At 52.2% G+C, this 23,432-nt stretch overlaps 10 protein-coding genes across 10 annotated transcripts; 5 read left to right on the top strand and 5 right to left on the bottom strand.

Moving 5' to 3' along the window:
- Positions 1-811: 811 nt before the first annotated feature.
- On the bottom strand, positions 812-3,509 carry A1O5_06128 (uncharacterized protein; the record flags this gene model as incomplete). The annotated part of the gene is made up of 2 exons (XM_007746723.1): positions 812-3,363; positions 3,404-3,509. 2 exons carry the CDS (start codon positions 3,507-3,509, stop codon positions 812-814), a joined length of 2,658 nt encoding a protein of 885 aa, XP_007744913.1.
- A 795-nt stretch (positions 3,510-4,304) lies between these two features.
- A1O5_06127 (uncharacterized protein) lies at positions 4,305-5,326 on the bottom strand (the record flags this gene model as incomplete). The annotated part of the gene is made up of 3 exons (XM_007746722.1): positions 4,305-4,557; positions 4,614-4,770; positions 4,825-5,326. 3 exons carry the CDS (start codon positions 5,324-5,326, stop codon positions 4,305-4,307), a joined length of 912 nt encoding a protein of 303 aa, XP_007744912.1.
- An 865-nt stretch (positions 5,327-6,191) lies between these two features.
- Positions 6,192-7,260, top strand: A1O5_06126 (alcohol dehydrogenase; the record flags this gene model as incomplete). Its single annotated transcript, XM_007746721.1, has 5 exons — positions 6,192-6,208; positions 6,262-6,540; positions 6,608-6,686; positions 6,747-6,888; positions 6,965-7,260. The coding sequence occupies 5 exons, from the start codon at positions 6,192-6,194 to the stop codon at positions 7,258-7,260; spliced, it is 813 nt and encodes a 270-aa protein (XP_007744911.1).
- Positions 7,261-8,559: 1,299 nt separating this feature from the next.
- A1O5_06125 (uncharacterized protein) lies at positions 8,560-8,796 on the bottom strand (the record flags this gene model as incomplete). The annotated part of the gene is made up of 1 exon (XM_007746720.1): positions 8,560-8,796. A coding segment is annotated over one exon (237 nt), but the record flags the coding sequence as incomplete, so codon positions are not given.
- Positions 8,797-9,870: 1,074 nt separating this feature from the next.
- On the top strand, positions 9,871-12,861 carry A1O5_06124 (uncharacterized protein; the record flags this gene model as incomplete). The annotated part of the gene is made up of 1 exon (XM_007746719.1): positions 9,871-12,861. One exon carries the CDS (start codon positions 9,871-9,873, stop codon positions 12,859-12,861), a length of 2,991 nt encoding a protein of 996 aa, XP_007744909.1.
- Positions 12,862-13,030: 169 nt separating this feature from the next.
- On the bottom strand, positions 13,031-14,452 carry A1O5_06123 (uncharacterized protein; the record flags this gene model as incomplete). Its single annotated transcript, XM_007746718.1, has 1 exon — positions 13,031-14,452. The coding sequence occupies one exon, from the start codon at positions 14,450-14,452 to the stop codon at positions 13,031-13,033; it is 1,422 nt and encodes a 473-aa protein (XP_007744908.1).
- Positions 14,453-14,864: 412 nt separating this feature from the next.
- Positions 14,865-16,316, top strand: A1O5_06122 (uncharacterized protein; the record flags this gene model as incomplete). Its single annotated transcript, XM_007746717.1, has 1 exon — positions 14,865-16,316. The coding sequence occupies one exon, from the start codon at positions 14,865-14,867 to the stop codon at positions 16,314-16,316; it is 1,452 nt and encodes a 483-aa protein (XP_007744907.1).
- Positions 16,317-16,656: 340 nt separating this feature from the next.
- Positions 16,657-17,283, bottom strand: A1O5_06121 (proteasome subunit beta type-2; the record flags this gene model as incomplete). The annotated part of the gene is made up of 2 exons (XM_007746716.1): positions 16,657-16,858; positions 16,937-17,283. 2 exons carry the CDS (start codon positions 17,281-17,283, stop codon positions 16,657-16,659), a joined length of 549 nt encoding a protein of 182 aa, XP_007744906.1.
- Positions 17,284-17,789: 506 nt separating this feature from the next.
- Positions 17,790-19,604, top strand: A1O5_06120 (uncharacterized protein; the record flags this gene model as incomplete). Its single annotated transcript, XM_007746715.1, has 1 exon — positions 17,790-19,604. The coding sequence occupies one exon, from the start codon at positions 17,790-17,792 to the stop codon at positions 19,602-19,604; it is 1,815 nt and encodes a 604-aa protein (XP_007744905.1).
- Positions 19,605-20,568: 964 nt separating this feature from the next.
- On the top strand, positions 20,569-21,615 carry A1O5_06119 (uncharacterized protein; the record flags this gene model as incomplete). Its single annotated transcript, XM_007746714.1, has 1 exon — positions 20,569-21,615. One exon carries the CDS (start codon positions 20,569-20,571, stop codon positions 21,613-21,615), a length of 1,047 nt encoding a protein of 348 aa, XP_007744904.1.
- Between the last annotated feature and the right edge of the window lie 1,817 nt (positions 21,616-23,432).

Below are 23,432 nucleotides of genomic sequence, written 5' to 3'. Positions count from 1 at the left end.
GGCATCTGCCACCGACGATGGCGGTCTTCCCCCTGATGTCAAGCGCCATGGCGAGGGAGTCTTGGGACATGGGTGAATCTCTCTCAATGGGATCGATCAGATATATCGAGAATACCGCTGTACTTGTACTTGGAGGACGAGGCGCTAATGGAAGGAAAACACGCTTTTGGGTTGCAGCATCCGTGCGTTCTATGATATACCAAGAAGCATTCAGTAGACGTTTAACATGGTCACCCTTTTGCAATAGGACCCGTCACCCTGGCCTTCTGGGGAATTGGCTCGGTGAGTGGATCCGCACAACAAAAGCGCTCGTATGGCCGTTCTCCTGGGGACGGTAAACAGTAGAGGGATATATGTAAGGGGGGGACCAGTTACGAACGTTGCGGTCCCGCCCTCCAACAGCTACCCTTGGTAACGTCTAATACCTAACGGTGCATAAGGTAGGTAAGGCTCACGACGAGGAGGCCGGTGACGCTAGAGAATGCGAACTCGAAAACTGACGGCTATAACAACAGGCTACTTCGAATCCATTAGGAAAGCCAAACGATAGGAATTAAAGCTTTGGGCAGCACAAGGACAATTCTGAAGCGGCTGAAGACTCGGCTTCGCTAGCCTGCCTGAGACATAGTGATAATCCAATAAAAGGATTTCGTTCTGTTCGTACTCATTTACTACCTCACCGGCAAATCTGATGTACAATACGGCTCCAAACTTTTCAACCACGGTTGCAAATGTGGTGGCCGTCTCTCTGCATCAGGCTACATAGCTCTCGCATGTGAAATCTGGGTTGGATCTGTGTGCGAGGGACGAATCAATAGACCAGGTTATCATAACCGAAGTCCTGCCAATGGAGATCAAAGGTTTGGGGGGGAGGGGGAGGAGGAGGCTCGTTCAAAGATTTCAGTCGCGTCTCGAGAGAGAATGCAGCGAGCTGTGCTAGCTGAGAGCAGCTCCCGAGCAGATTGAGAGCTTCAATGCAACTTGTAGAATGCTTGGTCAGCTCCGACACGCTGGTATTGGCAGAAATCCAGGCCTGCTGCGAGGCAGTGGGAATGGGAGCGGGGGTGGGTTGTTTGGTGGATGATAGCCAAAGCAACAGCACTTCACACGCCCTCGTCAGAGTCTGGTTGAGGACTTCCGGCCAAGGTTCTGTGACGAGAGCGCCGTATGCACTGGCGTAGTGGAAAGACTGCTCGTGGCTTGATGGATTGGACTCTGGCGGATTGGCCACTCTAGCCAAGTTGGCAATAGCATAGGCATTGGCTTTCTGCAGTTCCAACACCAGTGCTGATGACTGCCGCAGCGAGCGCTGAACGGTCTCTGACCTCAAGGTCACGTCCACCAAGTCGATATAATGAGCGACAAGGAGGGCAGCTAGGTGCCAGTGACTGGCAAGGATGACGTACCACGACTGGATTTTGAACGACAAGTGGGCGTGATTTGAGATGCAGTTCAGGATGAACTCGCCGTAGTGTTCTTGCCAATACTCGTAAACTTTCAATGTCTCCGCGATGCATCTCTCGATGACGGACGGCGGCGTCGTCTCTTTGGACAAGAGGGCCTTGATCACGGTAATTTTTCTCCACAACAGCACCTTGACTGGTGTTGCTTCTTGCAGCATACCTTCGGCGACTCCTGGCGGCCACGGCCATCGCACGGTTGGAACCCCAAATAAGGAGGGCTTAGCATTCGCCAGACAAGAGGCCCAAACACTGGCTTTTGAAGTAGTGTCTCTCTGGGGTTGGCTGTGTCTGCTGAGTGAGACGTCGACGCCGGCCGGACGTGAAGCTCTTTGCCCATCGTCAAGATTAAAAACCGAGTCAGTATCAGGTATCACAGGTAAGCGATCGCTCAGAACCGCCGATGTCGTGTCGCACATGACACCGAACCAGAAGAACATGTCAAACGCCTGGTAATCTTCCAGCGAAATCGGCCGTGATAAGATCGGAGTATTTCCCGATGGAAACTGAGCTCGTACTGCCTGCTGCTGCTTGGCCGAGGAGATTCTCCTCTTCCAAGCGAGCAGATGATGTAGTGCAATCTCAAGATACCTTTCATTACCAACCGTAGCCTTTCTTCTTCGTTCTGGGCAAGGGATAACTCGGTCCCTCGGATTGCCAGCCAACGCGGACGAAATTGACGATACATTGCTGTGACGAGAGTCAAACCTCGAATGCTCGTCACCTTCCGTCTTGTCAAAATGAGAAGGTCTCTCCATGATGGAAAATATTATCTGGGCAAATATGAGCTCAAAAGAATCGACATTAAAGCAAGAGTGGACGGCGTCAACCGCCTCATTCCAGAGGCTCTGCTGGATGAGGCGTTCAAAGTCGTAAGGATCCGTTCCATTGATATCCGAAAAGTCCTTCCCAGATGTCTGATGAGGCTGGTTGACGTCCGCTTCCGAATAGAGGGAGCGCGAACGCCGGTGTCCGTCATGCGAATGGGTCCACTGGCTAGCAAATGCCATGATTGCAAGCATGAGGGCCTTGGATGCCCTGGCGCCATCTCCACGGCTTAGAGGCTGTCTGCGGAGAGTAGAAAAAGCGTTGTCGAGCCTTCTGACCCTGTGATAAAAGCGCGTACTAGCCAGATATGAAAGGAGCTTTCTTCTTTGGGTTGGACTCCCCAGAAGCAGCCTCGGTATCTTATATGGGCAATTTGACTCTGTGACCCAGCAAGAGAGCGAATTCTCAAAACTGTCATGGTAAATGCTCAGCAGTCTATCGGAAATCAAGCCTTTGCCGAAGGACTGCGTAAGGTCAAACTCTCGCATGTTGAATGTGACGTCGTCCGAGATCTGCGGTGCACAAGAAGGAATATTTTCCAGCATTGTATCGGTGAGCAAAGCCAAGTCGCCCGATGCCTGTGTGTGATGGACGGTGTCCGTGTGGCTCAGGGGGTAGGATGTGTCGCGGTTCAACTCATCCACGCCATTGTCAGGGCCTTCGTTGTTTGATTGAGGATAGCCGAGCAGCGCGCCATACAAAGGCGAGCCCCAACTCGCAAAAGTCGCGGACTGGCCACTATCGTCAAGCTGTGGTTCCTGGTTACTGAAATTGGGAGGCCCAGACCGCCAGAACTCTTGTCCTTGATCGTAGTGAAAGGGAGAAGTTGAGGTCACAATATTTTCCAGCCAGTTGGCGCAGTCGGCTGTGATGTTGGGCGCGTTGCCCACGCCGTTTTCGGACAAGCAAGTTGCTTGCTGGTCACTGATGTTGGGTTCCAGCTGATCACGTCGCGGGGCGATCCGGGCTTGCCGTGGACCATCTTTATGCCTCACAACTGGTCCGCTGGCGGGAGTTGTTCTGTTCTCGGCTGTCTCATTGGAATCAGCAGCATTCTGGGGATGGACCTGCGATGCTGTTCGAGAGGCTGGGAGGTCTCCTCCGCCGCAACTGACAGGCTGATAACGCCTGCTGAATTTCTGCTTCAGACATTCTGGTAGCGTCCCACGAGGAAGTTCCTGGAGCCATCTGAACGTGCATTCCTTCTTCGACCGTTGACATGTCGAGCAGGCTGTCGCTGCAGTACCTGCACCGGCGCTATTGGGCTGCAAGGGGTTGATGCCCAAAGATACCGCGTTGCAAGCTCGCCGGCCTTTGCGACAATTATCGCAGCTCTGGTATTGTCTCCTCTGCCTTCTGGGCGCGCGGGACTGGAGCGGTTCCGTCATTGAGGCAAGCAAGGAGGTTATGGTCGTCCACAGCGGCAAGTCTCAGGATGGCCTACATAACAGAGCAGAAGCGAATAATATCAATACATTCTTCAGACGGACCAGGAGGAAAAAACGTCGGGTTAATGGATAAAGGGGGCTTGTCTGCGTGGTCTTAAGTCCGAGACACCTGGAGCGACAGCGGCAAAAACCGGCAGTGCAAGGATGCCAGTACCGTACTAAAAGCTTCTAAAAACCGCCTGACTCGATGAGAGAAAACAAGAGTTCCAGGGGCGCCGTATACGAGACGTGGGATCGAAGATGACGTCCATAAAGATACGTCAAGGGCTTCTTCGGCAGTGGTAGGCTTTGTTGACGATAGCGGCAAGGAAATCACCAAGAGGCCATGCTTGGTGATCGGCCAGGGCAAAAGACACAATGCTCTCATTTGATGATCATTTCTAGAAGGCCGACCAGGAGGTTGTCCTGCTTGGCAGGGCAACCCAGGGCGCACCAGGCTATCCTTCTTGCTAGATCCATCGTGGCGCCACCCGTGGCCGTATACGGTATATGATGACTTTATCGGTTCCGCACTTATACCTCGTGCTTGTACCTTCTATTACAATCAAGACTCTCTCGCTTGTCTGTTCTAAGCACACAAGTGTTCCCTCAAAAACTGCGCTTGCTTATTAGCATTCCTTTCGAAATTGGGCCCAGAATAGGCGTCAAAATGCCCACCGGGCAGGAGATGCAGCTGCTTAGGCTCCAGGGCCCTCGAATAGGCCTCTAGGGCCAAGTCGGTCGGCGTCAGCACGTCATTTTCCGCCACCGTCATGAGTAAAGGTGTGGGTGATATGTGCTGGATGTGTGCAGACGGATGATACTCGCGAAATGCCTCGATCCTTGAAACGCCTGTCAATATTATCGTGCAGCATCAATGGGCACCTGTGGGACGTACGTTTTCACGGTCACGTTGTTTTTCCAGTTGCTATTCTTGCCCCAGCCCGTGAAGAATTGATAGCTGTCGGGCGTAGGCAAGGCAGATGGTTTATGAGGGTCTTCGTCCACAACGGGCAATGAGCCGGGTGGTTTGCCAGCAGCTCTGGCCAGCCGATCTGCGCACCTCGAATGAGGACAAATATGAGAGATGGCAACAGATGATTGCGCACCTTCTTGGAAAAGCCTATTCAAGCCCGCGACAAAATCCGGGCGGATGAGTCGATGAAAGTTGGACCAGCCATCAACGCAGGGCACTTGGCTGAGAACGACCTTCACCCTGCGATCAACTGCACCAGCCCAAAGCACATGTCCCCCGCTGTAGGAACTGCCCCAGACACCAATCTTGTCAGGGTTGACATCCGACCTCGACTGCGCATAGGTGATTGCATCTGAGTAGTCACTCGTCTGCTGGGTACGGATGATCTCATGACGGGGTTGTCCCTCCTTTGTATCGCTGTCGCCGAATCCCCGGTTGTCGTAGACAAAACAGGACAGTGGGAGGTGGGATGTAAAATACTCGGCAAAGGTGTTGAGATCCATTTCTTTCAAGGAAGAAAACCCATGAGCCATAACTAGGCACGGTAGAACGCTATTGTCCCCGGAAAGCTTGTAAAACCACCCTCTCAAGGTGACATTGTCGGCTGTCTGAAAGGAGATGTCTTCGCGCGGCATGATTGCAAGGGGAATAGTTATATATGGTTTTGTAAACTGACTTCCTTCTAGGTTGAAAGACACAGAGCGTCGGGATCCGAGCGCATAAATAAGGCATTGAGGTTTGGGACCTCTGCTGGACACCCCGCGGTTCTTCTTTCGTCAGTGGCCGTCATTGTCACGCTCCATCTCTCGGTAAGCACTCATCCTGTTTCCTGCGGTGCCGCCAGCAACCTTGGTCAACACTTCCACAAGCCATGGGCAGATGTATAAGCCAGCGCCAAAGAAACCAAGTCAACGAGGCTGAAAGACGTCGTGTGCAGCAGGGCCACACCCGGCGAGGCCCGCGACCGCTCAACACAATTAGCACCACCACATCTCTCCAAGCGAGGAGGGAACGGATCCTTGGCGTATTGGTCTGCTTGGTAGCGGGGAGGTACGGATACCCCAGACACATCTGGCTGGAAGGGACATGTAGAGAGTACACTTCCGGCCGACGGCATGCATGGTGCGGGACCGCAGCGCATCCCATTGGATATCTCCACATCTCAGGCGACCCCTCTGCTGCCTCCACCTGCAGGAGTGGGAGGAACCCCTCTTGTCACTGCAAGACAAAGTCTCGGAGCCATCTTCTTGTCTGTTTGCACCTGCACAGATGCGAACCTTATCGTAACGAATTGGAAAAGTCTGCTGTGTAGCGGTACCGCTCTCGACACGTGTCAAACAGATGCTATTTGAGGAGCTTCTCTACGGTCGAATGGATCCATGCACATGACTATAGCAATTGAAGAGATGGCATGCGAAAAACAAATACCGGCAGATCCAGGCCTAGCGGTTGAGACTCATTTGTTGACACACCTAACAGTTCTCCCTCCCAACTTGCAACATGTCCAACATCCTGAGGTGGGTAAAATTGACGTCGTATGTGGCGGAAGAATGGCTGATTCAGTATGTAGCATTACCGGACGCGTCGCCATCGTCACAGGCTCTTCGTCGGGCAATGGGAGGGCCATAGCGCTGGCGCTGGCCTCAGAAGGGGCATCTATCGTCTGCAGTGACTTGACATCTGAGATTCGAGCCGGCGGCTACGAGAAAGACCTGACTCCGACCCATGACCTAATCATCAAAACCCACGGGCAAGGCAAGGCCATTTTCCAACGGGCAGATGCCAGCTCGGAAGATGATGTCAAACGTCTCGTCGAGTTGGCGGTTAAGACCTACGGCAGACTTGATATGTATGTTTGTTCTCACATCGTTTGGCTCCTCCTTGCTGGATAATCCGTGACTGACGGACTCGGCCAGTATGGTAAACAATGCCGGTATCTTCACGGGGCTGGCCAATATCGTCGATGAACCCGTCAGCAGTTACGACAAGACAATGGTAGGGGAGAGACGATTACCCTTCTGGGAGCTGCGTGATTTTGACTGATTTTGTGGCCAGGCCGTGAACGCCAGAGGCGTGTATCTCGGCATGAAGTTCGCCATCACTCAGATGATGGAGCAAGAACCCCTACAGTCGGGAGAACGTGGATGGGTTATCAACATCGCCTCAATCGGAGGCCAAGTCGGTCTTGCCTTGGAACGTAAGTACGCCCGCTACCTGTGTCGCCAGTCCACGATGCCTCTGGACGAGAAAGCACTGACCTATCTTCGAAAAAGCCTCGTACTGTGCAAGTAAAGGAGCAGTTGTCAACCTCACACGTCAGGTGGCAGTCGACTATGCTCCCCACAAAATTCACGTCAATGCGGTTTGCCCAGGCTTCCTGGCCACAGCAATGGTCAGGCCCTTCCTGGAGAAGAAGGAGACGAATGAAATGCTCCACCAACAAAGCCCCTGGCCTCACCTCGGAACCCCAGAAGATGTTGCAAAGGCTGTCCTCGTGCTGGCCAGTGATGCCGCGAGTTGGATGACGGGCAGTTTCTTACAGGTCGACGGTGGTTTCATTGCACGCTGACGGGCCAAGCGAGGGCTCATCCACAGGGGCACTGAGCAAGACAAGACTGGAAAAAAGCTTGGCGAGGTGTATGCTCACCGAGTCTATTCATTTTGTAGGCCGATGGCTCACTGGTCGCTGGTGTTGTCATTGCCATAACAACACCTCGTGCCCAAACAAATGGCGTGTCTGTACACTGGCGTAAACGATAATAGGAAGATATGCCGCTTGTCGTTGCTTGTCGCTGCTTGCCGTCAGAGGAGAGACTTGAATCGAGGACGAGTGCGTGAAACCCGCGGTTTCGTGCATTCAAGCGCGAACCCGTATGAGGCCCATTTCCGGTTGGCCAAGTGTATCATTCATGTCTTCGATTGAAGTATATTTCCTTGTGACGCCCAGATTTCGTCCACGATCAGCTTTCTCGAGGAATGCAGGTCGGCGAGACTTTCGTGGGACAACAATATCTCACTGCCGGACCTGCAAGCACCATCCTCATGCTCCTCGTCTGTCACTTACCGGCCCGTAGTTGATACATCTTGCTTTCCTTGCGCCCCTTCTTCTTGACCGGGAGATCCGCGTGGTCTGATTTTGCCACCAAGATCCAACCTGGCACAGCTCCATTGACTTGTGTCCCTTCACCAAACCGCAAGCCGCACAACCCTTTTCTAGGTCGACCTCAGCCCGACAGTATTGCCCATCCAAATCCCCCAGACCCGTCGAAGCGCAATTGTTTAACCGCACGTTTCGGAGCCTGGTGGAAAACCATGAAGAAATTCATTGATGCATGTCAAGCCCCATGGTTCGTTCAAACAAGTGGAAATTGTCCCCCGGGGAAAGCTGCGACCAAGACAGAGGTCTTTGTGTCTTTCGGTAGGCATAGTCCATCTTCTGGGTCTGGATTCTCCGCCCCTCCCCACTCCTGATGACCTAGAAGAGGAAGTCAATTATGATAATCATTAAAGCCGGAGGCGTTAGGATCCTACCGTTGACCCAGAGAAAACATCAACGAGCTCTTCTCTCTCGTTCAAGGGAACATAACAATCTTTGGTCCCGGTCCTCAGTTCTTCCCGGACATAGATCCTGTCAATGTGGCTTTGAACCCCATCTCACCAATCTGCTATTGAGGAAGGCATGAGAGTATCCATCTCATGAACGTAACACTCACAGAAGGCAGCCAAAGGAAATAGGATGCGGAGCGAGAAGGCCCTAAAGACACCACCGAAGGTCCCGCCGTAGTCCACTCCCACCTCTTGCCGAAAGTCATGGGCGACGAGGAGAGTCTTGTACTTAGAAATCTTGCCGTCTGCCTCCATCTCACGCTTGGCATGGAAGGTTGTATGCATCAGTGATTTTAGCGGAACCTGTTTGATATCCACCTAGAGTAGCACATTCCTGCAGCAATCTAGGGCCGGCAACACGGTGGACCGTTCCATCAACCCCGCCTTTTCCACGGACAACATCGTTACCCGCCGTGACAACGACGTCGACCCAGAGCGCTGTGATGTCCACTTCAACGCAAATTTTCCTGTGATGACCTTTCCTTAGGGAGGGTCGATCAACTCAGAGAGTTCAGTCGCCCTTACCGCTTTTTTATGAGTGTAAAGAATCGTGGTCGGGTACACTGTACGCGGACTATCCATCATCGCCGTCTCGGTGCAGTCGGGCGCCTCAGTGATGTGTCTCTCCGCGTCCAGGTTGTCTTGATGTGTTACTTTATGACTTTTCAAGTCGCCCCCAGTACCGGACCATGATCCAGTTACCACAGATGAGGTCACATTCGGGCTCGGTTTCGCTGGACCCCAGCAATAAAGGCCGAAGTTCGGTAGGACAAAGCGTCTATGTTCTGGACTGGATTGCTGGGATGAAGATGAAGAAAAGAAAGTAACTCTGTTTGTGTCAGCTCTTCCACTTCGCTGTTGAACCGGGTTCGCCTCGCTAGGACCGAGAGCTGTACACACACGCTACTGTCCATCCTGCCTCGTTGGGACAGATTGTGCAACAAGACGAAAGCCTGCAGATTCCCCTTTCAACCACCCATCTTGTCTGAGGCGGAGCAGACGAGAATACTCCTTTATGCAAGCTGCAACGGAGCCACCTCATTATTACAAAAAGTTTTGGGGACAGAAGCCAGACGCCTGCGAAGGCTCATATGGTTAAAAGAAGCTTTCGACCTCTTCGGCCGATAAGAGATTTTGGCTTACCATTATTCTTTCCCCTTTGCTCTTCGTACCATTCCAATACATCCCCTGCAAATCAGGACCGCTTCCGTCTTAGGCCATTTTTATATATAAAGCGTGTTGTGTTTCGTGTTTGACGTTCCAGCAGGGAAAATATTCTGACTGTCTGAAAAATTGTTTCCTTACCGAGTGCCGGGAGACCGCATTCAGGACGAGGCTGAGAGCAGACAGACGAGGCTGTGGCGCCAAGCACTAGCGTAAACCTTAAATGTTCGCCACACGCAATTGGTTGAAGTTTGATCTCTTGAACTTTTTCCTTTGAAATTTCAAAGGATCTTAACATAGTCAGCCTTGATGTTTCCCCATGCTCATATGTCGCCCGACACCACAATGAATGTACCTTGAGACCCCTCGACCCATAGTGTGATTCCAAGGATGCAAATACTCAGCAAGAATGGCCACAAAAATCCACCATAAAACCACTTTTGAGGCTGCCAAAACCATTGAGCCCATCTTCACCGGCGGCGATGTTTCGCACAGTGCAAACGGTTCTTTCATCGCAACCTGTGTTGACGAGGACGTTTTGATTGTCAAAGTACAGACGAGCAGGGTACTTTGTCGTATAGAAGGGGACGGGGAACCGGTTACGAGTCTGTGCCTGGCTCCTGATTCAAACCATTTGGTGATCGCTTCGCGGTCGCTCTCGCTTCGGATATTTTTGCTCAAACCTCTGGAAGGATCCGACACAATAGTCGCAGAACTTACGCGAACACTGAAACCACATACCACCCCAGTTGTGTCATCGGCCATTGATGCCACCGGATCACTCCTGGCGACGGGAGGCGCGGAGGGAACTGTGAAGGTATGGGATCTCAGAGGAGGTTATGTTTCACATACATTTCACGGCCATGGCGGGGTCGTTTCTGCGCTCCACTTCTTCCAATCACAGTCAACGAGTCCATCAAATCCCAAGACGAGCCGTAAGCGAAAGAGTCGCGGGGAAGACCAAATGGATGTCGACGAACCATCTCCGGGTCGATCCATTTACCTTGCATCTGGGGGTGAAGATGGAAAAATTCGCGTGTGGAATCTAGCTACTCGTACATCCAGCGCTACCCTTGACTCACATGTCAGTGTCGTACGAAGCCTGGAATACTCCGAAGAACAACAACTCCTCCTATCAGCAAGCCGAGATCGGACATTAATTTTATGGGATGGCCAAACATGGAAACAGCAAAGGGTTATTCCAGCTCTCGAAGTGCTAGAAACTGCAGGTTTTCTCCTGGACGGCCGGTTTTGCTACGCTGGGGGGGAACACGGCGCAGTCCGAATCTGGAATCTCGCAACAGGCCGTGAAGTTACGACCAAGCAGAAACCGGGGCTTGAGAATGATGCTATCACAGCCATCATCCCGGTGGTTGAGGACGATGCAGTTCTCTCAATCCATCAAGATCAAACAATGAAGTTGCAGAGTATTTCTGCTCTGCACAATCTGCAAACGTCAGAGTCACTAGGAAAGTTGCCAGTGACTCGGACAATTGCTGGAAACTATGACGAGGTTATTGACATGGCCTGCGTCGGCCCCGACAGATCCTTGCTAGCACTTGCTACCAATGCGGAGAGTCTCAGGTTGATTTCTATTCAAGACGATGGTAAACAAATAAATTCCAACCCCGCCAAAGCCGTCAACTCTTTTGGAAATGACGTTGCGTTGCTCGAAGGCCATGAAGACATTATTATTTGCTTAGATGTCGATTGGTCAGGCTACTGGTTAGCGACCGGTGCAAAAGACAATACTGCAAGATTGTGGAGATTGGACCCTGCCTCATCATCGTACGAGTGCTTTGCTGTTTTCGCTGGACATGCAGAGTCCTTAGGGGCCATCGCCTTACCGAGAAGTCCACCAACAGATGGTCCGGCGTTGAGAAATCCAGCAACGCACCCGCCAGCGTTCCTATTGACAGGCTCACAAGACAAGACAATCAAACGGTGGGACACAGCGAAACTCAAATACGATCAGTCAGCAACAGAACCACAAACAGGCACAAAAGCCCTGTTCACGCGAGTTGCCCACGAAAAGGATATCAATGCAATGGATACATCGCCCATCTCACCACTATTCGCTTCAGCATCTCAGGATCGCACAGTCAAGGTATGGTCCTTGGAAGACGGAGCCGTGACGGCTATTCTGCGCGGTCACAAACGAGGAGTTTGGTCAGTTCGCTTCTCTCCGGCAGGGACACCTCCTCTTTCACTCCCAGATGGCGGATCAAGCGGCTCTCGCGGATTGCTTGTGAGTGGTTCCGGAGACCGAACAATTAAAGTGTGGTCGCTTTCGACCTATACCTGTCTTCAAACGTTTGAAGGGCACAGCAATTCCGTATTGAAAGTTGTTTGGATTCCACCACCTGAGTCCAAAGCCAAAGATGACGAGTCTGTAGAAGATGCACGCCCTTCTCAAACCCAGTCCAACAATCAACCACTAATAGCATCCGCATCCTCTGACACCCTCGTCAAGCTCTGGTCCCCTTACTCTGCCGCCGACTCCGATCATCTCCTAGCCACACTCGACAACCACACCGATCGTGTGTGGGCACTTGTCGCTCCGAACTCGTACCAGCGGACAACATCTCCCTCGGCCTCCTCGACCAGAAAGAGTAGTCGGTCCAACCCTCAACCCTATCCTTACTCACTGATATCTGGCGCCGCCGATGCAACATTGACCTTCTGGCGGGATACCACTCTCCAGACCACTTTATTGGCATCTCAACGCGCAACTCAGCGGATCGAGCAAGACCAATTACTCCAGAACCACATATTCAGCAAGAACTACCGTGAAGCCATCACGCTTTCTTTGGCGTTGGGCCACCCCGGTCGACTACTGCGTGTGTTTGAGGATGTTGTCAACTCATCCGAATCGCGGAAGGATGGGGACGAGGATGATGACGCCAGCAGCAGCAGCATAATGGGTGTGAAAGCGGTGGACGACATCCTCGCATCCCTGGACCGGACGCAGCTCTGGCAGTTACTGGAGAACGTGCGGGATTGGAACACCAACGCACGGACGGCCCCCGTGGCCCAGAGAGTCCTGAACTGCTTGCTGCGGTCGTACCCAAAGGACGTGTTCGTCGAAATGGCCGGGGAAAAGAAGCTCCTTGGCGCTGTCGGAGGCGGGAAGGAGATGATGAGAGGAGGAAGCCGAACAAGAGGGAGGGCTGCCGCAGACGGTATGAAGGAGCTTTTGAGGGCGCTTGAAGTCTACACGGAAAGGCATTACAAGAGGATGGAAGAGTTGGTCGATGAGAGCTACTTGATCGAATACACGTTGCGGGAGATGGACGAGATCGCCGGCGTCTCGGCGGCGGGTGGACTGAACGGCTCCCTACTCACTAATGGGCGGAAGGAAAAGGACACAGAAATGGAGAGAGATATTGTCATGGTATGAGTCGATGGCGGTGGCGGTGCTGTTCTTGTTGTGATTTTCCGTGGGAAAAATGGTCACGCTGGGCGTTCATATTTCCTGGGCGCACAGAGCTTCCGACCATGAAGACTCGATCGCTCTTCACATATTTCATTCTTGGGCATATGATATCGTTCCGAGACATGAGTCAAATTCACCTGTCCCAGTGGCGGCGATCGCTCTCTCTTTCCCTGTATCTATCTCTCTCACGGTCTCGGTCTCTGTCTTTATCCCTATCCCGGTCCCTGTAACTTCGGTGGGACGAACTGGAATCGTACCTATCTTCATCGCGATGGCGGTCTCGATGCTTGGCTCGATGACGGCTATCGTAGTCATCATCATCATCCTCATCTTTTCTCCGATCCCGTGACCTTCCTTCATCATGTCTTGATCGAGAGCTGTCATGATCTCTGTCATCTCGGTCCCTCTTGGATCGAGAATCTTCATGACCATCTCGATCCCGTCTTGACGAGCTGGAGCGAGAGAATGGATTAATCTGCTCGCGGGAGTCATCGTCCCCGTTTCTATGCGGGTCTTTCTCTCGATGCCGATCTCGTCCACTGATCTCCAGATTGCGGTCTCTGCGCTGCCTCCAATCTTCCTCCTGCTGGGTGCCTCGGGACTCTTTCAACCTTTTCTGGAACTCCTCCTCCGAGATACGTTCCCCTGTGGCTTTGTTCTCGCGCATCAATGGCGTAAAGAATCCCTGTCCCCTGGTATTCTTCCGCATATCAGCCTTTCCCCATGCGCCTAACTCGATGTCCGACCCAGGTGCGGCTTTTGCTCCAATTCCTAGAAACCCTTCATGCCTGCGGGACTTTTGCGGGTTTTCTTCAGCATTCGGAGTTAGCTCAATAATCTCTCCGTTGGCGCGACGTTTTTGACCCATGCCTCTCAGCATAGCCATCCCAAACTCCTCCACCGGCATGGCGGCGTACTCTTCTAGAGTGCTCGAGTCCGGCCTCGAAGCGACATCGTCCCTGAAATCTTGTGTCTCATCCTGGGGCGAAAGCTGTCTGTTCCCCTGCAGTGTTATGACGGCATTCGATCTTGGTTTGCCTGGTCCATTGTCCAAAAGAGCCTGTAAAGCTTCTTCATCTGCTGTCAGCTGCTTAAGTTGTTCACCGGTATGGTTCTGCTGTGACTGTTGTTCGCCATTTGTCTGCTGGCTCCTGCCTTGCTCGCTCTTGTCCGCGAACTGCAGCCCACTAGCTTTGCTGACCTCATCTCGTTCGACCACCACAACGCCACCACCGCTCTCCCGTTGTGCTTGAGCCTCCGCAGGGAGTAAATTCTTTCGTCCATGTCTGCGCCAGTCGACATTACCGGCATTCGCTATCACTTTCTCTTTTGAATCCTGTAGGGGTTGACTTAGAATGGCACCACTTGACGAGAAGCCAGAGACTGACTCGTGTCTTGGCTCTTCTTCATCTTCGTTGTCTGAATCATGGCGGAGAGCGGTTCGCGAGGGCCTGCCTTTTGACAGCGCGGGGGGCTTGCGGGAAATTGTTCCAGATGCCGGAGACGACACGGCTGGCTTTGCTTTGCCAAAGCCGAATGAGACTGGCTTCGACATGACCGCAGAGACGAGGACAGCAGGACAGATACACCGATTTCCAGGCGACAACATAGAAATTCGAGATATCGGGAAAGTCTTCGGCAAACCTTCCATATCTTACCACTACCTGCCAAGATCTTCTATCAGGCTCTGGGAGGCTGCAGACGCAGCCACTTGCCAGGCCGATCAGTCACTCAACTCTTACCCTGGGGATGTTTTGGAGGACGCGCTGTCGACCTTTTCTCGCGAGATTACTTCGCCCTTGGACTACCTTTGCGCGCGAGCTCACCTCGCTGCCTTTCCAATTTGTCGCCAAATTGTAGCGTCACGGCTGACCCATGTTTCCCCACCTTCACCAAACCTGTTGAGCGCCGATGCTCAAAAGTCCAACTTTAACCCTTCTCACAACAACCGTGTGACCTCCAACGATATGGCAGACACCGACGTAACCCGTCTTTCTACATTTCTCCGACATATCGAGGATATGCGTAACCTCTCCGTCTGCAAGATCTGCATGAGATCCTTGTACGAGCCGTTCATCCTCTCGTGTGGTCACACATACTGCTACACGTGTCTTGCCAGCTGGTTTGTTGGAGCCCACGGGAGGAGAACCAAGAAAAATTGTCCAGACTGCAGAGCAAAAGTCAGCGCACAGCCATCTCCCAACTACGTCCTCCGAGATTTGGTCCACATGTTCATTGGTCGAGCCGAGCTACTGCCCGAAGATGAGACTGTACAAGAACACCAACAGGCCAAAGAGGAAGAGGCGGCTCAGCTGGCAGCAGATCGCGCTGGACCCGGTCTCTTCAAAGGCGTTTTCCTGGGAGAACCACGTCCTCGGATGCGCTGGGGTCTAGGAATTCCAGATCCGGAGGACAATGTCGTGCGTTGCCCTCGATGTCACTGGGAACTTGAAGAGGGGGAATGCCTGCGCTGTGGTTTTCATGAAATTTATGAATCAGGTAGTGGCCTCGACTCCGATTACGACTCGGAAAGCATGCACGTGGCCAGCTCGTCCGAGTTCGATGCGGAGGATGATATTGATCACGAGTTCGACGGGCCCATGCACGAAGATGTGTTCGACTATTACAATAGCGGAATGTCTCCTATAACAGACGCGACAGATGAGGATGAAGAATATGGCGAGGACGATGACATGGATGGCTTCATCGATAGTGAGGCAGACGAGGACGATGACGACACCAATAGTGAGTCCACAATGACCGCGTACAACCGGCATTGGGCACAGAGCGAAGGCTACGATAATGAGTCGGAAGCTCGAAGCCAAGTGTCCGCGGACAGTGCCGAGCCCGTTGATAGATACGTCGGCTACGATCATGGTTTGAGAAATCGCGCCTGGGAAGCATCCGACGCGGAGACCAACTACGATGAAATAACAGAGGCCTCTGATTACGAGCATGCCCTCCCACCACCGCCTCGGCGAAGGTCAAGAGCGGCGCGGTTTATTGTGAGTGACGATGACGACGATGAGGAAGAAGAAGACAAGGAAACCGAGGATCAAGATGAAGAAGATGAGGTAGATGAAGGTGAAGATATATCAGAGCACTCGGAAACTGAAAACACTCAGGATCCCTCCGAGTCGGAAGATTCAGATGTACGTCCGCCCCAGCCATCGGCTCGACGGAGACTGCATTTGCAAAGTCAGCGGGCTCGAAGGAACGATCATAATCACCAACCCCATGCTGAGGGAAGCCAGAGACGAAACAGCTCTGCCAGGGGACAGCACCAACACCACCAGAGAAGCCACAACCCCCAGAACGTCAGTTCAAGACGACGGAGTGGCTATCACCAATCTTACAATAGACCAGGATATGGTCGGCGAGTAGAGCTCGCAGAGGTCATGATAGGCCACCCTTACTAATGACTGGAGTCCCAATGGATAGCATTACTTGTCTGAACAATTTCTAGCATGGCGTTTGCAAGGAAAATGGGCTTTTGTGGGAGGATAGAAATTCCGGGCGACCACCTCCCACCCTCACAGGTACGGAAAATAGGGGACAGAACCATGCGAACCAGAGACGTGTGTATCTGCCGAGACGCAAGACATTTCTATTGTAGATCGTGTTGCCAAAAGGTCCAAATAAAAAATTGAAGCCCATTTTCTAAATTCGATCCGGCCAGAGATTAGACTCTTTCTACGCCGACGCTATGCATAAGGTATGATCAAGTGAATGTCCCTTTCATTTTCCCGTTTTGCACTTCTAAGCAGCCAAGACCTGTTTACTAGTGTCATACTCCATATCCACGATGCCGTCTTTCTTCACCACTTTCACTGTCATCCCCTTGAAGTCAATCGGTAGGCGTCGCTGTAGTTCGTCCGTACACATGCGCAGGATCTTCATGCCTTGTTCGAAGGAAATGTCTGGATGATGGTGTTTGTCGAGAATGGAGAGACAGTAATACCTAATGACCATCATCGTCAGTCAATCAGGTTGCCCTTGCACTTACGTGAGGACAAGAATTCCTGGAGAATTAACTCACTGGGCATATCCATGACACGCATACGGCACCTTCACACTGCTCGCAAGATAATCCAACCAATAAAGACTCGGCTGCCTCGTAATCGGATCAACACCCCCAAGTAGCAAGTTCACCGTATATGGTTTCCGACTCCTGAGACTCCGCGCCAGTTCTCCTCTCACAAAGCTGGCCACTGCGGAAGGGCCCAAATCCGTCTCACTGCGCATTGAGTAGAGAGCAACATTTGCTTGTATGAATTCTGCGAATTGTACAGTGTCGCCTGCTTCGCCAGAGAAGGCCAGAAGGGTGTGTTTGTTGAGTTGTCGGGTTTTGTCGTCAGTAGTCTTGAGAATTGTGGCGCCGCGCATGGCAGCTTTGGACGCGGCGATGATGGTGAAGTCTCGGCCGGTGAGACCGATGAGGACCTCCCTGGAGAAGTGTTGTTAGATATTTGGCTGGATTGCCGTGCAGATTGAATGAGACTTGCATTTTCAGTTACGGATTGAGATGCGGGAGATTGCGTTATGTAACAGCAGAGGATCTCGAATCAACACTCCCAAGTGTGTAAGATTTGTCCGCTATGAGAGAGTGCTCAGGACTACCCAGACTGTTGTCGTTGAGTTGATCGATGATTGAAACTGGGTGAAACAAGTCCCATTGCTCGACACGCACGCGAAGCTCTGCCTTCAGGACACAAGGCTGGGCTGGCACTGCTCTCCAAGGAAGGTGCGGCGAATGGAATTTTCCGACGAGGCTGCGCTAGGAACTGCAGATTTGCCCGCATCTCAAAAAAACTTTTGGAGAAAAATATTGTCGGCGCTGCAATTCAAACATTCAGCTTTCTCTGGTGGCACTCGGTTGCGAAGACGTCCAAATGTCTTCCTTCTTCACGCTTCCGGCGTCACAGAAAAAGCGAAAACGAGAAAATCCTGTTGCAGGCAAGGCGAGGAAAAGGCGGGAGGTTGCAGACGGCGACAAAGCACGAGAGCAGCCAGACAATCAGTCCCGTCGAAAAGGGAGACAACCAAGAAATCGAGATCGACAGCGAGACGAGTCAATATCTGGAAGCGAATCTGAAGACGAGATCCAAGCAGAGAGCGATGCGGACGAGTCAGAAGCTACATCTGAAGAGGGCGAGACTGCGGCCGAGCGCCGAGTCAGACTTGCACAACGATACTTGGATAATATCAGGCAGGAAATAGACGAGACTGGGTTTGACGCCGAAGATCTCGACAGGGACTTAATTGCACAACGGCTGAAAGAGGATGTAAACGAGGCAAAGGGCAGACAGTATCGACTGATTGCTGAGAACTTGGACTTTGTGAATGCCACTCACATGGCATTTCGCGCGGACACCGAATCAACAACTGGCGTCGCAGTTTGTCAACCTTACGCGTACACTGTGAGCAAGGACAAGACATTAATCAAATGGGAACTTCAACCACCAAGCACTTCCTCAGATGGTCAAAAATCAACGGTTCCACGAAGACGACGGCCGAAGCAACTGGCATATGTTCGAGGCATCAAAATCAGGGCACTTGAATCCCAGCAGCATGGCCATACCGGACGTATCTACTCTGTGGCAGCCTCCCCCGACGGAAAATTCGTGGCCACAGGAGGAGCGGACAAGAAGCTCATAATTTGGTCAGCAGATGACCTCCGGCCGTTGAAGACTTTCACGACCCACAGAGATGGAGTTACGGGACTTGCATTCGCACCCAACTCGGCTAATCGAACTGGCTTTGGTCAACAACTGTTCAGCGCAAGCATGGACCGGTCTTTGAAAACCTACAGCTTGGCTGGTGAGGATAGCCTCGCATACGTCGAGACACTCTTCGGTCATCAAGACCATATTGTTGATGTCTCGGCCGTGTCCGTGGATCAATGCGTCACAGTCGGTGCTCGGGATCGAAAGGCCCTATGGTGGAAGTTTGTGGATGAATCGCTCACTAAGTTTCTGGGTGACAGTTCTAAAAACGATGAATACCAGACCGGCAGTCTGGATTGCGTGGCTGCATTGCCGCCACAGAACTTTGTCACCGGAACTGACTCGGGCTCCATCAGTCTCTGGAGTATTCATAAAAAGAAGGCTGTTTTCACCCTCCAGACCGCACATGGTGTTGAAGAGCCGCCTCCGCTTGAAGCGGTGACGTCGGAAGTGGACCCCAAGGTCATCGAGGCGCTGAAGAGGGATGATAGACGAAGGCCAATACCCCGAGCTATCACTGCTTTAGCCGCCTTGCCTGGCACTGATGTGGTTTTGAGTGGGAGTTGGGACGGCTGGATTCGTGCATGGAAACTGAGCGATGACAAAAGGTCACTTTTGCCTCTTGGACCTGTGGGAAAAGTTGAAGAGGGTACGGACAAGCCAAATGGGCTTGTCAATGGGGAATCACAGGGGAGGAATGGACACTTGAAGGGAGACACTGATACAGCAGAGAATGGGACAACTGTATCAGCCAATCCACTGTCTGGCCCAGTGCGAGGCTTTGTCAATTCTTTGGCAGTGTTTGAGCGAAGAAGACTCATCGCAAACGAATTTGGAGGCAAGAAAGAGGGCGAGTGTCAGGGTCTGTGCATCGTGGCTGGAACTGGCAAGGAGATGAGGTTGGGGCGGTGGAAGAAAATTCGTGAGGGCCGGAATGGTGCGATAGTGTTCGAAGTACCATTGAAGGCGAAGTCGGTGTAAAAGCAGGAGCTTAATAGGAGACGACTTTGAATGATCCAATAGCCTCGTATTGCCTTGCATTCACTGGCAGGGTTAGCACCAAGACCACGCAGGCAAGGCTGTGGGCACGTGACTTGTTCTTGGCACAGACCACGGTACAAATTCTTCACTTCCAGCTTCGTCTTTGGATGTTTTTCTCTTTTCCTTCTTCAGATCAAAAAAAGCAACAGAGCCAGCCACGACCGTCGTTTCGTGTTTTCTACAGCGATGTGTTGCCATGAGCTCTTCGTGAGCTCAGTGGCTCTGGAGAATAATTCCTTGTAGGAAGTTTCCTGCTCGTTGGGTCCTCTTCGCTGAGGGCGATGAGCTTGAAATGTCGATTTATAGGAAACATCTTTCCCCGTTGCCCACCTCCTTCAATTTCAGTCTATCCTAGCAAAGCGGCCATTCAAGCGATTGATCGAATCCAGGCCGCACAGTCTAGAGTGCCTCGGGCTGGACCTTTGGCGAGCCTTGAATGGTTCCAGCCCTCTCTGCAGCTGTTCCTGCTGCTCATGGCAACCAGATTTGCAAACCATGTGCAAAGCTGAAGAATTTGGTAATTTCCAAGGCTAATTCTCGAGAAATGTCATGGATCGTGCGTTACATTCTCCTCTTCTCTGCGAATGAGATGATTTGTTGTTGACCTGGTTGTTTTGCATTCCAGAGACATAGTTATGTGGATCGCGCAGCCCTCGCCGCACGGTGATTGTGCCCAAGGTAAATATCATGCTCAACGGTACAAAGCATCCTTGGACTTTCTTTTTCTCCTCGATAGGCTCGCTTTCTTTTCGAGACTCGTCACACTCTTTTGGAAGTGTCTCTTTTGTTGCCCTCACAGTCACTCCTTTGAATTATTAGTTTTCATTTTCTCTTCGCTCGACCACGATACGCAGAACCTACAGACAGCAAGATAACACCCTGGCCGTTACCCAGACCTGGAATCATGAAGCGACCGACGCGCACCAACTTGACCTTGGCGGCACTGCTCATCGCTGCGGCCAACGCGCAGACAAGTACAGTTATCAATGATCCGGCGGACACTGCTGCCACTACGGTATACTATTCCGTCTGCCCGACTGCCTTGACCACAACCACCACCTTGTCAAGCACCATCACTTTCTGCCCGGGTCCCAACTGCAACGGAGGTGGTCCTGTGATCACACCTCCTCCCACCGGCCCACAGGGTACGGAGATTCTTAGCTACACCACTACCCTTCCAAATGGGGACGTAGAGGAAATCCACGAGTACCTCACCGTCTACCACCAGATTTGCAGCGATGGTCAGTCCATCGGACAAGCCACCTACACCATCACGGAGGCTTGTCCCTGCGAAGCCACCACGAACCCTACCTCCATTCCCGAAGGCTTTACTACTACCGTTGTATCTTGCGATGTTTGCCACAATGGTGGAGCGACCACAATGACTATTACCACACCATGCTCAACCGGCCCGTATGCCACCCAGACCCCAGTGATCGGGCCAACCGCCGGTGCCGGTGCTCAAGCACAAGCAGCAGCAAGTGCCGAAGCTAATGCGGAAGCTGCGGCCGGATCCGGTGCTGGTGCTGGCTCATCCAGCGAAAGCTTGGGCAGCAGTGGCTCATCCGGTAGCTCGGGTACTGGCTCTGGAGGTGCAAACGCCAACGCAAATGCCAATGCCAACGCTGAGGCTTCCTCTGGCAACGATGCTGCCAGTGCAAATTCCGCTTCAAGTGCAAACTCTGCTGCTGGCGCCAGCAGCGGCAGTTCCGGTGCTGCAGCAAACGCTAATGCAAACGCAGCAGCCAATGCTGCCGCCAACGCCGAAGCTGGAATCAACACCGGTAACAAGTATACCAATGGTACTGGCAGCAATAGCACCATTACACCGCCCATCACGCCTGTGGCCCCCGGCGGTGCCTCCCAGTTCACAGGTTCTGCGGATAGAGTGGGTCATGCTGTTTCAAGTGTGTTCGCTTTTGCTATGGGATGCTTAGCGTTCATGTTATGAAGCTTGTGAGGGGAAGGGTGCACCCATGATAGAGGTGACGGTAAGATATTTCGCTGGGTGCATTGATGGATTTCTTATGGGCTGGGGAATGCGTCTTTCTTGTTTATCCGGGACATATTGCAATGTATGGACGGCATCGCACTGAATACTGGCATTTCAACGCGGGCGGGTGGTCGATGGAAGGGCAGTGGGTGGGCATATGTGACATGGGAGCAGCTCAGGTTGCCTCAGTCGTTAGCTGACGATGATGGTGGTCAATGTTGTGTGGATGAATTATGTGGTGCTTTCGCAGTGATGGACGTAGAAGTTATTTGGCTCAAATCAATCAACATTTGCTAGTATGCTAGGTCTGCTCAACGGCCTCCAAATTGTCATGCGTGATTCATTGTGTATCGAGGAGTCGTCGAAGTGTCTTCCCTTCCATTCCTTCCCCGAGTGACCCAGTATTCCTCGCGAATCGAGCGTCCTTATTTCAACGAACTATCCGTAGTAACCAGCCTCCAAGAGCCTTCCCCTCGTCGTTCATCGTCAGCATCATAAGGAGACCTCGACATTTCTTGATACGGAAACCACAACCTACCAAGCCTTGGCACCGAGGCCCCCCTGTAAAATCCACTCTCGCTCCTGGATACCTACTAATATCATCAACAATAGACATTCATCAGATCTCGCATGTTGCATGACAATTCATTTCACCGTCTACCAACTACCGCCATCAGTGTCCAACATGCATCAAATAGCATCCAACATAAAACAGCCACGATGAAGACGTCCCGATTGACAAACAGCGCAGCGCCGTTGCAGCCCTAACCACCCAGTAGCTCTCTTGCAATGGCTACAGTAGTTGCATGCCCATTATTATCGAGATCAAGGTTAACCGCAAGATGACGAACGCCAACCAAAACGTCTAAAATTATTGAGGGTTGCGACGGTCTCTCCAAAGCTGGGCCCAGCTGACGGGAGGGGACAGGAACACCATATTGTGCAGTTCCGAAAGTCTACGCCACCAATACTGAAACTCGACGAGGTCCAATATTGGAGGCCTGTCATAGGGACCAACCTGCTGGAAGTCTTGCTGCTTCGCCTGCAGCAAGAACCTGGTGTCCCAATCCCGTTGCGAGAACAGAAGATTTAGACTCCATATCGTCTCTTTGAGTAGGCGTCTCGGTAGTGGGCTATCAAAATCAGAATCTTGCATTCGAAAAGTTGGAAAACGACCCTCGTATCGATTTCTGCGGCAACCCCATCATACATTTTCAGGTGGGTTTGGAGCACCCATTTGAACGAGAAGATCCTCAAGACGTTGGCTTGCCGATCGAGCCTCAGATGGTCAGCGAGGCAGTCTGTCCACTCAACCTTCAGCCCACAAATATTCAAACATGAAGGCTGCCGTAAAAGAAGGATAGAGGCGACCGCCTTTGCCTCGATTCTCCATGTTGACGCCTGAAAGGTATGAAAGACGAAATCTTGCAAGTTTTGATTGTTTCCTCATTGTCGAATTCGCGTCTGTGGCGTCTGCAACGAGGCCTCGGGTTGGCGCACATTTACCATCACCCACAATCTGAGCACCAGATCTGCTGTCCGACTAGCAGCAGTTTCATCTCCCCCACCATGCGCCATCAGGGTGGTGCACAAGTCTGCTTTGCTTGCACAAGTCGATCGAACCGGGCCAACCATGTTAATCAGATCCTCGTGGCGCTTTGCCAGCAATTGGCTTCTTGGCGAGGTCGTGGTCAGCCGCCCCGGTCTCAACATTACCAATTCCTCTTCATAAGCGGAATTCACCTTTCGAGGGTCGGTACGGAAGAAGGCGCTCT

The sequence above is a fragment of the Cladophialophora psammophila genome (assembly GCF_000585535.1).
Source record: "Cladophialophora psammophila CBS 110553 chromosome Unknown aczJe-supercont1.8, whole genome shotgun sequence".
NCBI lineage: Eukaryota > Fungi > Ascomycota > Eurotiomycetes > Chaetothyriales > Herpotrichiellaceae > Cladophialophora > Cladophialophora psammophila.
The sequence above is the reverse complement of the archived record's forward strand: the minus strand, read 5'-3'. Positions and strand labels throughout refer to the sequence as shown.